The following is a 13,351-nucleotide window of genomic DNA, read 5'->3' as shown; positions in this document are numbered from 1 at the left end:
TCACTTTCTAGATAAGCGTGCTAGACCATTATGCTACAAAGGCAACGAATCTCTCTCCTGAGAGCTCGTGTGCGCTGGACGGGACCGTACACTGATAGTCGTATTGACAGGCAGATCGACAGTCAGTACGAATCCGATGAATGGATAAATCGCTATCTTGTGGCAGTAGCAGTAATAGTGAGCTTTGGCCGGAGTTAAATCTCATATAGAGGGATCCTGTTCGGCGCACACGAACCCTAAAAAGAAAGGTTCGTTCCCTTTGTAGCGTAATTGTCTAGCGCGCTCATCTGGTCAGTGAGAGGACGTGGGTTGGATTCTCAGCAAAGGCAGTATAATTTTGTTTCCTCAATTCATCTTCGCATCAGTCAGCTATTGAAAACTTCGGAAATGATATTTCCCTATGAGTTTTCCACATTTGATCAAACGTGTTTTTTTTTTTTTTTTTGATTCCCAATGAAAATGAAGTATTTTTTAGAGCCAATATCTCTGAAAAATGATTTTTTTTTCAAGCCTTAAAGGTTGTGACACCTCTTGGGAGAAACAAAAGTTTTCTCAACTTTCCAAAAGGCTCCAACAGTTTCAAATCTCTGAAACCTCTGTTCGTCTCAGTTTCTTTGAAATAGCGTGAACGTTTCTCTCTCTCTTTATTTCACCGCTTAGTCCCCATTTAAATAAACGATTGACCAATCAATTTTTACATCAGCATTCAAAAAAGATAGAGAAGGAATCGACGTTTCTTTATTGTTATTTTATTAATCTGATTTTTTTCGTCGCGGTTGTTGTTTTGAATTTTGTTTCTACCTGCAGATATTCTCTCTCGCATGTACATGAACTGAACTTTTTTTGAAAATTACATCGTTTAATTGTGTTACGTTGAGCTTAATTTATGTGCCAACGAATTATCTTCCATAAATTGTTTCTTTACAGAAGTCTAAGCTGTACGGTGGCGTTTCCCGTGACAGGCGCGGTAATTACTCTCCGACGGCGAGTGAGTATATACAATACATGGATTCTTTTCACTTTCTTTCTCAGCTATAATTATTGCTATCTCGCTTCGTTCTGTCAACACCGTTTTCTGTCCTTAATGACTGGAGGCATTTCCGGAAGCTCAATAGGGCTGCTGGAACGTTTTTCTGAGGGCAAGAAATTTCATTCACTAATATTTTTTAGCCCGTTTCACAAAAGCGTCCGAAAGGAATAAAAATTATATGATCCTTTCTGGAGTTAAGATAAAATATAAAGAACGAACTGTGCCCCTAAAACGGGGAATCGAGCTGAGAAAGTCACAATAGCTTGGGAAATATTAATTAGAATAGATAAGAAAATTAAAATTTTAACACAATCTCCCAGTCTTGAAAATGCCAACTACACTCGCGTCCAAAAGTTAAGCACGCGACGGCTTATATAACGTAACGACAACTACACCACTTAAATCTTTCCCCTCTAGATGCACGGTTAGTGCATCGGTTATACCACAAACGCGTGGTACTCGTGCATACAATCCCTTCACGTGGAGCCGTCGACACTCAGTACTAGCAAATAGTGTCTTACCAAGTGATATTGCAACCTTGGAAGTAACAGTTGTGGAAGAGTCGCTCGTCGATTCCGTTTAGCTACTATAGCACGATATACCGATCACGAAAACACTTCCCAAGCAAGTGAAACAGCTGACCGGAGACATGGGTCGAGTCAACCAGGTCGCTCACGCCCCTTGCAGTTCCGGCCCTGATTTGAACATATGCATACGAGTACGTCAACATTACCAAATATTAATGATTAATCTTCTTTTTATTTCAAGATTGAAATTTTTTGTTAAGGTAATGAAGTCGATGAATTCGATTGGAATTTCCTTTCAGAAGTTTGATTTGTTTCAAAACCGATATAGAAAAAACCCCCGTTTAAATCTTTTAACTTACAGATACTTAACTTACTTAGATACAGCAGAAATCCAAATCTCATAACTTATTTTCGGTTGTGCGTATATTTTTAATACAAATCTAAATATTTGGATTAATGTCCCACCAAATTTTGTATATGTCGAAGGTGGATTAGGAAATCTTGCTTATTGCATAGAGCCTGGTCATTTAACAATATGCCTGACTAATTAGAAAGTTATTTATCTTGAACTTTTTAACTAGCCTAATATTGTTTTAGGTTTATTGCAGTGACTCCATACACCGTCAACACCATAACTTCAGCCCGCAGACCGAACTTATACTCATTTCATTGGAAAGAACAGCCAAATTATTGCATTTTCCAGCACCTTTCAATTTCAATGATAGTCATGTAGAATTTCCTGCTCATTAAATTTTTTGTCACGAGGAAATACAAGTTTATACAAAAAAACTGAGTGAATTTGGCTTCGAATTCAATGGGATTTACAGATGACAAAACTAAAATGTTGTGTCTCCATTGTATAGAGCAATTCCCGTATTCTGGAATCTAACTGCATTACTATTTGGGAGCGAAACGCCCTTCAAAAGATTTCCTACTGTATCCACCTCCCCCCCCCCTCCCATAGATCCGCGCCTGGAAGCACCTGTATTAAAATTTGAAGCTATCTAATTAAAAACAAAAAAAAACACCAATCTCCTCGCAAAGAAAATCTAGGACTTGGCAAACAGTTTAACACTATATGTTGAATTGCTTCCAGCGAATCTCATAAATGTCTTTGTCTATTCTTCTATTTACAACAAATGGGTTCGTAAAACGAACAAAAGAAATTTATATGGCATAGGCTTATATTGTATCGTTACAAATACTACGCTTGTCACAGATGGTCAAAATTTAAAAATAACCGATTAAAAACTCGATCAATGAAGAAAAAAAATTTCGATTATTGGTAAAAAATGTTAATCGATTCTCGTTCCTGATAAATAAAGATAATTCTATAAACATAATTATACTCTGCACATTATACGTAAAATTACCCAATGCGTCAATGCGTATAATCTGCAATTTAGTTATTCTTATAATTGGTTGATGCTTTATCATTTGTATTCCAAGTGGGAAGAATGTGTGAATACAAGTTGCCGGATGACATGCAAGCCAGTGATTTCGATACATTCGACGAATTTCAACAAAATCTAGAGCTTCGATGTGAAAGAGGAAAGGCGGGAAAGCTTATATTCAGGCCTGATGAAAACACACCCGATTTACTCTATTACCAGGTAAGAGTTCTTATGCATTTATCCTAACTGAAATGAAAGCTTATAAAACTCCATTTAACTGTCTTCTTGTCGCGGGTCGTTTTCATGACAATATATATAAGGAGAGGACATTGCACAGTAAAAATAATACTTCAAATTTTATGTTATAAACTTATTTTATTTTGATCTTTTAATTTTACTACTTTAACAATAACATTTTACAAGCTTGGTCAGATAAACAATACCCAAACGCTCACTCATAAATCAAACAAAAATAAGAAACCTTTGGATCACTCAGCTTAACCATCTTTTGGTACTTCATTCAATCCCAGGTAGACCATAGATGATTCGCCAATCGATCATCTTTCTACTGTCTTGCCTGCTCGAGCGAATGAAAGAGGGAGCAAACTCACAAAATTTCACGCGATATGTTTCCCGACCATCGCCTAAAACCTCTCTGCCAAAAAACAGGGTCAGTACTAACTCAGTGGAAAACTCCCCCCATTGGTTGAGTAGCATCACCTAACAACCAACAACGTTTTCATTGCCCAACAGGCGTGTGTGCAGTAGCGTGATATTCTTCCTTTGTTTGTGGAAAGTGATGAGAGAAATGTGATTTCTCTGCAACTCTTGTATGTATTTCCTATATATTCTTTAGAATATATCCTTATACAGTCGCCTTAGTTTTTTCTATATCAAAAAAAAAAAAAGGTGCGCGTCGTAAGAATTCCCGAGCCAGGAAAGGAAAGGAACCAACGTGTTGTTTTCGGGTGTAAAACGTGTGGTTTTTAAATACGTTAGAGGGGGGATGCGATCATGACATTCTTATTTCGAATTCATTTCGCTCTCCATGAACGAAATGAAAGTCTGTTTCAAACTTTGGAGGGGCGCAAACTTTTTTCATAGTCAAGTCTACATCCAGCCTGAAACCCACCATTCTATGCATTTGACAGAGGGATATTTTGTGACCCCTAATTTACAAAAACAACCTGCTTATAAAAATTTCTACACTTAGTCTTGAAAATCATAGCACCAAATCTCATTATCACGAGGCCCCTTGTGCACTTGAGGTCTCCGGGCTGTGCCCGGGTACGCCCACGTGTTAAGACAGCATTATAGTCAACCCTCGTCCACAAATGTCTGGGATGCACTTGGGAAGTCAATTGCAAATCTTTAACCACCCAAAAGCCGAGAACTGCATGAAAGGAGTAATTTAGTGTTAGAGGAGGAGGTGCACCCTGCTACTAGAACTCATCAACTGTCTCAACGGTGTCTCAATGCTACGTGGCCGTATGCTGCTGCTGTTAGAAGCGACCATTAGTCTAATTTTAGGCGTCTGCTTGCAACGGCAGTCAGACATTCCTGATCTTATGAGAGTTACTGACAATCACGAATGGGTAACTTTCATTTTTGTGTGGTATAAATTGAAGAAACGTTTTTCATTGTTATTTTCCTTTATCATTGGATTCTTCTTTCTTTTGTTATAAATTGCTACCAGCATCATACTGAAATACATTCATATCAAGTTTGTGTCAGGATTTTTGTTTGAGATATTCGAAAAATTGTGTTCGATCTCTTAATTTTGAACACTGTTGTTAAGGAGGGTAGGATGATGGGTGCAATGGTGCAGCTCACAGTTGGAAAGGTGTCATGGTTCGAAAATGCGATTTCGACGAAAACAAGAAACACTTTCTTTTTAAGCATTACGGTAAAAAATGTTACATAATTAAAATATTTTAATTCAATTATTATTCACAAAAGGATCTTCAACCAACATCTTGAACACGATTGCTTTCATTAACTTATATACTTGACAATGCATCATCATTCGAGATGCAATTTTTGTTTATTGCTATCGGAAAATAACGTTCCTTATTTTTACCCCACAACATTATGTAAATACATAATCATTTAACAAAATGATATTGTATCAAATGCATTCTAATAAACTATCTTCTTATTTTACAGTGCTACACTCATCGCTACTTAGGTTGGAAAATACACGTAGTAGATTCGTGCGAAGAATATATACCATCTTTGGATACCGATGCTAGCGTTGCATATGTCAGAAACGTAACGTGGAATTCAGTTAAGGACAAGAAACTTCCCAGAAAGCAGAATCCCGTTGATGAAGACGATGGCTCGTACTCCTATCACTTCACGCATATGTCACCTGCGGATGACAAAGCAACTGTAAATATACCAAATGACGATTTTTCCAAGAACATAAAGTCTACATTGTCGTTCAGGCCTAACAAAGCGACGGAAAATCCTATTCGTACTGATGCTTACACAAAATCGTACGCATTATCAAACAAGAAGCGAAGCCATCTTTTTCCATCCACAGCACCAGTATCATATTACTCAACCACTGCATCCACACTCTCCAGCTATCCCAAAAATATGATGTTTGTAAAATATTCAGATTTTCCGAGCGTGCAGAAATCAAAATCCGCGAACGGTAACTACGGCGGTGCTGTTAGATACTCACCCGCGTCTAGAACACCCTTTGTTTCAGACGCGACAAAAAAGCGGCATCGTACATCTAATGTTAGATTGACTTCGTCCGCGATTGCCGAATTCTCCACTGTACCAACTAGAACAACACGTAGCCACACCCCATGGTGGAAGCCCATTGTGAGTTCCAGCGATAACACTCAAACCATGCGACAGGGAACCCTCGAGATGGGACGTTACCCGATCCAGGCCGAATCGCGCCTGAATTTCGAAAACGGTTTCCTTCCGATCGTAGTCAAACAAAATGGCACTTTCGATAGATCTTTCATCGAAGTCCCTCGTATGCACGGCGATCGAGCTTTGCTCAAGAATAGCCGACACGTTCCTGTGCTCGTGCAGCGACAGCTCGTCGGCTCGGACGATAGTTCAGCTGAAGCCATCCGAAAAAAACCCAAGAACAGCCTGACTCGAGCGCAAATCGAGGCTTTCCCTTTTGTCGAATCCTCTTCGCCGAGAAGGAAGAGTCCGTCTCGTGGAAACTCGGATACGGCTCTGTTGCCGTTCGTGTTGCGAGAAGGCCAGTCCAAAAAGGGCAAAAATTTATTGCCGACATTACCCATCGTAGTGCCCAAAAAGAAGGGAAACAACGTGTACGTTCTTCATCACGTTCTCTCACTAATCACAGATGACCCTCTGGACAGGATCATAGATTCTTCCGCGCCGAAATCGCGGCGGGGAAGGAGCGCCGAATATCGAGATACGGCGAGCGACGAGGGACCTACGAGCTCGGGTACTCGCAACACGATTTCTTTCCTTTGGATGTTTTCGGTCGTTTTATCCGTCAGATTCTTGTGGGCATCGCGTAATTGTTGGGTATCATATTGAAATCGCAAACGTCACATGATGCCGATCCACTATACCTTCGGAATGCGGCGACGTACCCCGGAATTCGACTGCGGATTGAAGAAAATTGTATATAGTCGGGATACGTCGCAAACGCAGTAAAACTTTAAAGCATCATCATTGATACCATCTCGGAGATGGGAGGAATAACTTCGCTGTTGCGATCATCAGATGACCTCATGTACAGATGCACTATACGTATGCAAATAAAGTAATAAAAATTAATACAAAGTCTGGAAGTAAAACATAACAAATAATATAAAACATACTAGAATATTGGTAGGCCAAAATGGTTTGGTTTCCACCCCATGATAATTATTGTTATTTTTTGAGAGATATACTGTACTTATCTTTTTTTTCAAATACTGATTTTTTTCAATGAGAAGTAACGTTATTTTTCGTACACCAGAAGTTTGTTATAAAATTTTTGGTCGCATGGTCACAACTTGATCGCGTGGGGAAAGGGGGGTAAGAAACGTGCTCCTACTTTTTACCTTGTATTTTTTTTTCGTACGCTCTGAACTTTTCTTTAAATAGTAATGCTTAATACCCCTCCAGAGATCTCAGTTCTCTCTATTCAGCGCATAATAACCAAATCATTGCGCATACCCGAATACCATTACTGTAATCCCAGTGCAGGAAACTAAGTTGCTCATTATCAAAAACAGATTTGGTTATTCTACTTTACTGCTTAAGGTACGAACATAGTAGAAAAGCCAGACACACATCCCCACGTTAATATTCACAACGAACCTCTAACGTACATAGTGCACGCTGGTTTTCATTTCTACGAGTCGGCGCCGTTACGGGTTGGCTAAAAACCGGAATTTCAAGTTTCTTAACCAATTCGTAACGGCGGCAATTTGTAGAACCGAAAAACACCGTGCATTAATACGAACCACGCTGTTCGTACCCTAGCGCAGAGATTTTTGAACGAGCAACACTGGACAGAACTAGTAAATACGATCGTTTGAATACTTTGTCAGTCGGGGCAAGCACGTATTTTGGCATCCCGTTCGATGTAGAAGGAGCATTTAAAGTTTAAATTCGGTGCCCCTTCGAGTCCGGCTCCCGGGGTAGCGGACCCACATTTCTCCCCTCCCCAGTTGCGGCCGTGCTAGTAAAACTCAATAAAGGAAAATACTGTAAAGTTTTGTTCTGTAACAAACGCCTTTGATTTTTGTGTGGTAGTAACTGCATTATGTTGTGCCACGTCTGAGCTTCGGGAACTTCTTGACCTTTATTTTGCGACATATATATATATATAAATATATATATATATAACACCGTGCATATATATATACCTTTTTAAATGCAGAGCAAAATACAGTGAAACTCCAATATACCGATATTGAAGGGACCGGAGAAACGTATCATTATAGATGGAATACATCAAATTTATGAAAGTGCACTTTCGAACCAGAGATTAATATCGTTTTGAAGTTGCTTAATCGTTTTGATTTAACCTCGGTGCAATAAAAATTCTTGTCCTTAGGAATAGCCTATAAATAATCTAGGAAGTACAGGTGGTATTACTGTGGTGTAGAAATCGGCCATGAATGAAATGAGTATAACTATCTCGGAATATTGTCTTATACACAACAGTTATTCATAATATCTGTTGTATATAGTTGTTTTTGCAGCATTTCCACTCTTTATAGAATCAGAGTTTGTGGCATTTGCCACTAATTCCTTTAATTTCCTACAACTTTACGAAAAATGCTGTAGATTGCAGACTGCCAAGATCCACCGATTCACATTTTCCCCCACCTGGAGTTTGACAGGCTTTCGCTGTCGTTCGAATTTCTCCAGAAGACCATCAACTCGTTGATTAGACTCGACAGGTCGTTTAAACTGCTTTTAAGAGTCTGTTTCTATAATGGTGGCGGGTTTATAGGGTGATTGGTACTATCGTTAGATTCAAGCTTTGAAAAACATCCCCTTGTGCCTAGCATCCTTGAATTTTCGGGTGGTTTTGAAATACCTTGAAACTTTCATCGAGTACTCTGTGTATTGAGCACCTTTATCGCAAAATTTTTGTTTCTGAATCCATCCCTTAATTTGAATATTTCAACAGTTTCTTTCCAGAGAATTTTACTACCTCGTTAGTCTCAACTGATATTTCAGCCACATATCTTCTCTTCTTTAATTGCCCCCGACTCTTAAATTTTATTCATGGTGTAGATCGTTTGAAGAGTTCTCTTTGATTTTGAACGGATTATTCTTGATATCTGTTATATGGTATTTTCTAACTGCACTGCATTTGTCGGTATTCGATAACACTTTTGTTCTGCAGTCAATGTGGTTGTCTTTTTCGCTCCCGACAGTCTATTACCATATCTCAGGTATGTAGGACAATGATTGGTTTCATGAGTTTGGTTCGATTGTTATTGTTTTTAATTTTCTTCTTTCTTTGAGTTGCACTCGTTCTTTGGAACTAAATGCAGGTGAAAGTACGTCTCCATTGAAGGGTTGGCCAGCCACACTTAGAATATAATAGAATATCACTGAGGGACAGATAACTAACGTATAAAAAGACCGTTTATGGGTGAAAAGTGAAAAAAAGTTTATTATGAATACAGAAATTTCCTGCAGATAGAGCAACTATTTTTGACCGGCGTTTCTTTTCCGTAACGCTTTGTTTACAATTTCTTTTCAAGTAATTTTCACAGGTATTTTTGAAAAAAAAACCAATTTCTAGGAACCAAAGGTGTAATGACTCGTTTAATTAAACTCGTTTCCAATATACATTTTTTATGATTTTTTTAAACTAAATTTTTAAAAATTTTTATCCTGAATTTTCGATCAGTAATTTTTATTTCTTTTCCGTCCATCAACAAAAATTATATATATATTTAAAAAATTACGAAACATTTCTCGTTTAGTACAACGTTTAACACAACTCGTTTAATAATTTTATTCAACGAACCGAATTGTCTCTACGATGATTATGCAAAAAAGGAAATTATGCTAAAAAAGAAAAGTCAATCGATTCGAAAACTATCTGTTTCTTTCATTTTATTTCCCACCCACGTACATGCATATATTTTATAAAATGACCTTGGGAGATGCTGAAAGCATTACGACGGTATAGTGGAATAGAGAAGATCAATTTCGACTTCGTGACACTTGTGACTCACCACGTCGACGAACAATTAGTACCGTATGAGTATTTTCTGCCAGTATTATGTAATCGACACACATTTTTGACTGTGCTACCTCTTCATTTTCCTTCCAACTCATCAATAAAAAAAGCTTCTTCCAGGTCCGCCACAACAGCATCTCAGGATTTTCTGGGGCTCGATCTGGTGAGAAATATCCGATAACCAATTTAACCAAATCACTGTCGAAAATTTTTATCGGATCTCGTTGCCATAAAGTTCTTTTTGCATCCCTGCCAGGGTGCGCCTATGTGTTAAGACGGCTTTGGTCTCATCAAAAAATTTCCAACGAAGAGATGAACGGGATTTATATTTATTATTATACGCGATTATATATTTTTTTCAAAGAAGCATTCGGAGGAGAAAGGATACATACCGCACGTGCAAAGTGAATAGGAGAAAGATACATAACTCGTTTTACGTTTTATTTTTATAGTGTGTTACACACAACTATTCCGAAGAATAATCATATTCCTACAGCTCGGTGCTTACTTATAATCCACGTTCTTAATTTTTGCCAAAAAATCTCAACCGTGAATGCTGAGGAAGTCTGGACTCCAATGAATTTTGGAGCAACACGAGCCAGGTTTCTCTTTTAACAGTGAAGTTTAAGGGTTATTCGACCAAAGTGATCTTGATTTCTCACTTCACTTTTTTTTTTTTTGGTGATATGTCCGGGTTCGGTTCGGTTTACGAAGTCGAAGGCTTTTGATTTTCACGTATTTCTCTGTGTCAACAACTGGTGGCATTCTATGAGAAGCATCTTTTCCCACAGTATACGACTTCGTTTCCAGCAAAACATCGCGATTGAAACTACGAGATGAGATAAATGAAGCGTTCGAGAGAAAACGAGTTTGATAATGCAGTAGAATCTCGTAACAAAGAACTCGGAGGGGAAGGGGGAAAAAAAACCTTGTAAACGGAAATTTAAAAAAACCCATCAAAATAAATGAAAACTTCATTCAACGCCCATTGAAATTTATTATGCGAAAGTTTCTCTAGTTTTGAATAATACTTTTTATGTATTGAAACACCGAAATGCTCGGTCAATTTAGCGCAGTTATTTAAAGAATAATAAAAAGCCAACAGAAGCAGTTTGGGATATTCATATTTATTGTGCTCAATCGCAGTTTACTGGAATCGGTTCAATTACCAAATGCAATCGAAAAGAAAAAAGTGCCTTATATAGCATGCATACTGACCAACCAAACAACATCCAGGTTCACCTTTTTTTGTTTTGACAAACTCGAACTCTTTTCTGAGGGGGAATGACAATGCTTCCGAAGTCGTTATATATGGATATTCGCGGTTCTTCGTCCAGTTTACATAAATCGAAACTTTCATCACTTTACTCATTATTTACAATTGATGAACCGTTTTTATCCTCTGTCAAGCTTTATATTGTCATTCACAAACATTAAAAAAAAAAAAAAATAGAAAATTAAAAAAAAAAAAAAACACTACTTTTTTGGAACTTTACTCGTTAATCGTATTCATTGTAACGAGATTCTACTGTATTTTGCATGATATTTTTAGAAAAGTCGAATAAAAAATATATTTTATATATACCATGAATCCATGCGAGAAATAATCTCGAAAGCGTCATCATGTTGACGCTACTTCTCCGTTTGAAATGCTCGAATGATCAAGTATTTTGTGTTCATCATAAATATTTTATGGACCTACATAATATGTGTAAAAGTATCATTCCTCTGTACTGTCATTATCGAAAAATAAATAAAAAAATAATGTGTCTGTAGCTATGGCCTATATCGCACTTCATTTCGACCTATAAATAAGGTGTGTCCCAAAATGATAAAGCCACATGTAATATTCTATAACAGAATTTATTTTCTCAAAGTGAAAATTATTTTTTATTAAAAATCCCTTACTGCATAGGAACAAAACGATAATAATAATTCCATATGTATCTACATTTCTTATGACAGAAAAAAAAAATAGATCGAACAGTGGAATATAAAGTCCTGTCCCAAAAGGCATAAAGCCACTCAAATAAACTCAAGTCGAATTATATTTTCAACGTCCAATAACTTTTCCATTGTTCTTTATAATGTCAAACACTCGTCCAGGCTTCGATTGAATAAATTTTTGACAACGCTGCAGTGCCATGTCTTGCCATACTTTGAAGATCACCAGTTCGAGTTCTGAAACATTTCTGTATTTCTTGTCATGCTCATACGGCATGATGGCAGTACAGCTACTACTACTTAACTGCACACGCACCTTGTACATATTCCTCTACGGAATTTCTAACGTATCGTATTGGTACATGCTGGACTGTGTGTTCTGAATGTGTGTGTGTGTGTGAGGTGGTCCTAATCCCAGTGCCGTCTTAACGCATGGGCCCACCCGGGAACGGCCCAGGGGCCTTCAAAAAAGAGGGGGCCTCACAAAAATGAGAACAGATTGAAATTTTCAAGAATTTTTCTCGGTAGGGAAAAATCACAAAAAAATCATCTTCAGAAAAATCACTTGGCCCGGGTTCCCATGATGCTCTTAAGACGGCCCTGCCTAATCCTAACGTATTTATGTTGTTAGCATTGTTTTGTGTGCTTTTACGTGCCAGTGCAGCCCACATGTTTTCAATCCGAGTAAGGTCTGGAGGGCATGTGTGCAGACCACTCCACTACTGGGATCTCATTCGCAAGAAACTACTCCCAGGTAGAATTTCCACTGTGAGATAGTGTATTATTCTGTTGAAATTGAGATGTCAACAGTTGTTTACACGAGTAGTAGGTTTTTGTGCGGCTGAGAATTCGAACATTCAGATACAACAGCTAACTGCACTTTTCTATTAACATTGAACTCACCCCAGACGGCTACACCTCCGCCTCCTTGTCGACACTAGAGGCAGCTGAGTTCCTTCTTTTTGATATCATTCATACCAATAATATTTCCAGTCATCTGGACGTCCAAATTAAACTTTTACCATCACTCCAAATGACATTACGCCCTTTGGCAGTCCATCGAATTCTTTCTTGTTTACGATGAGCAAGCATTTTGCGATGGTAGATGTATTTACAACGCTGAAGAACGCGATTTAGATAAATTACGCGTCAGGAAAAGAGATGTTATTTGCCTTAAACGTGTGGAACCAAGTTATTTTGCGTAGAAGCGCACATTGACGTTTAGTCAACATAGGAGAACGGCCTTTAGTCTTTCTGGTGCCATACAGAGTATAATAATACCATAAAAGTTTTTTTTTTACCTTCCCCTCTATTCTAGCAACGAACACTCACTAATCAAACGCGACGAAATTTGCGTAACGATACGATAAAGTTGGGTGGCTCTATCATTTTGGGCACTTTCTTTAAAGAAAATATTCAATAATTTTTTTATCCTTTGAAATTTCAACAAAGTTTCTGTCTGAAAAAGATTTACTATAAGCTGTGGGTATAACAGCTCTTATAAAAAAAAGAAACTTATACTTAAAAAAAAATTACACGTGGCTCCGTTATTTTAGAACACACCTTAGTTCAAGTTCAGGACAAAAAAAAAAATTTGTAATGAATTTTTGAAATGATTTTGAGATTTCCATTCATGTATTTTGAGGTAACGAGACACGGCGAGGAAAATTAAAAACCGTAATTGCGATCATCGTTTCCAGTGAAAATTTTGTTCTTCTTTAGTGTTGTCTCATTTAGTTTAGTCGCAGTGTTT

At 37.8% G+C, this 13,351-nt stretch overlaps 1 protein-coding gene across 1 annotated transcript in view; it reads left to right on the top strand.

Annotated features, from left to right (window-relative positions):
- The window catches only part of LOC149076722 (protein Skeletor, isoforms B/C-like), a 66,230-nt gene extending 54,801 nt beyond the window's left edge, over window positions 1–11,429 (top strand). The window contains exons 14-16 of the mRNA XM_089244352.1: window positions 928–988; window positions 3,007–3,170; window positions 5,118–11,429. Of these exons, the coding sequence (XP_089100478.1) occupies window positions 928–988; window positions 3,007–3,170; window positions 5,118–6,491 (1,599 nt within the window). The 3' untranslated portion in view covers window positions 6,492–11,429. The remainder of the gene's footprint in view (window positions 1–927; window positions 989–3,006; window positions 3,171–5,117) is intronic.
- The last annotated feature ends 1,922 nt before the right edge of the window (window positions 11,430–13,351 follow it).

Source organism: Pholcus phalangioides, unplaced genomic scaffold (genome assembly GCF_987345545.1).
Source record: "Pholcus phalangioides strain wild (caught in Gottingen) unplaced genomic scaffold, Ppha-v1.0 ptg000015l_1, whole genome shotgun sequence".
NCBI lineage: Eukaryota > Metazoa > Arthropoda > Arachnida > Araneae > Pholcidae > Pholcus > Pholcus phalangioides.
This window is presented reverse-complemented; position numbering and strand designations above follow the sequence as displayed.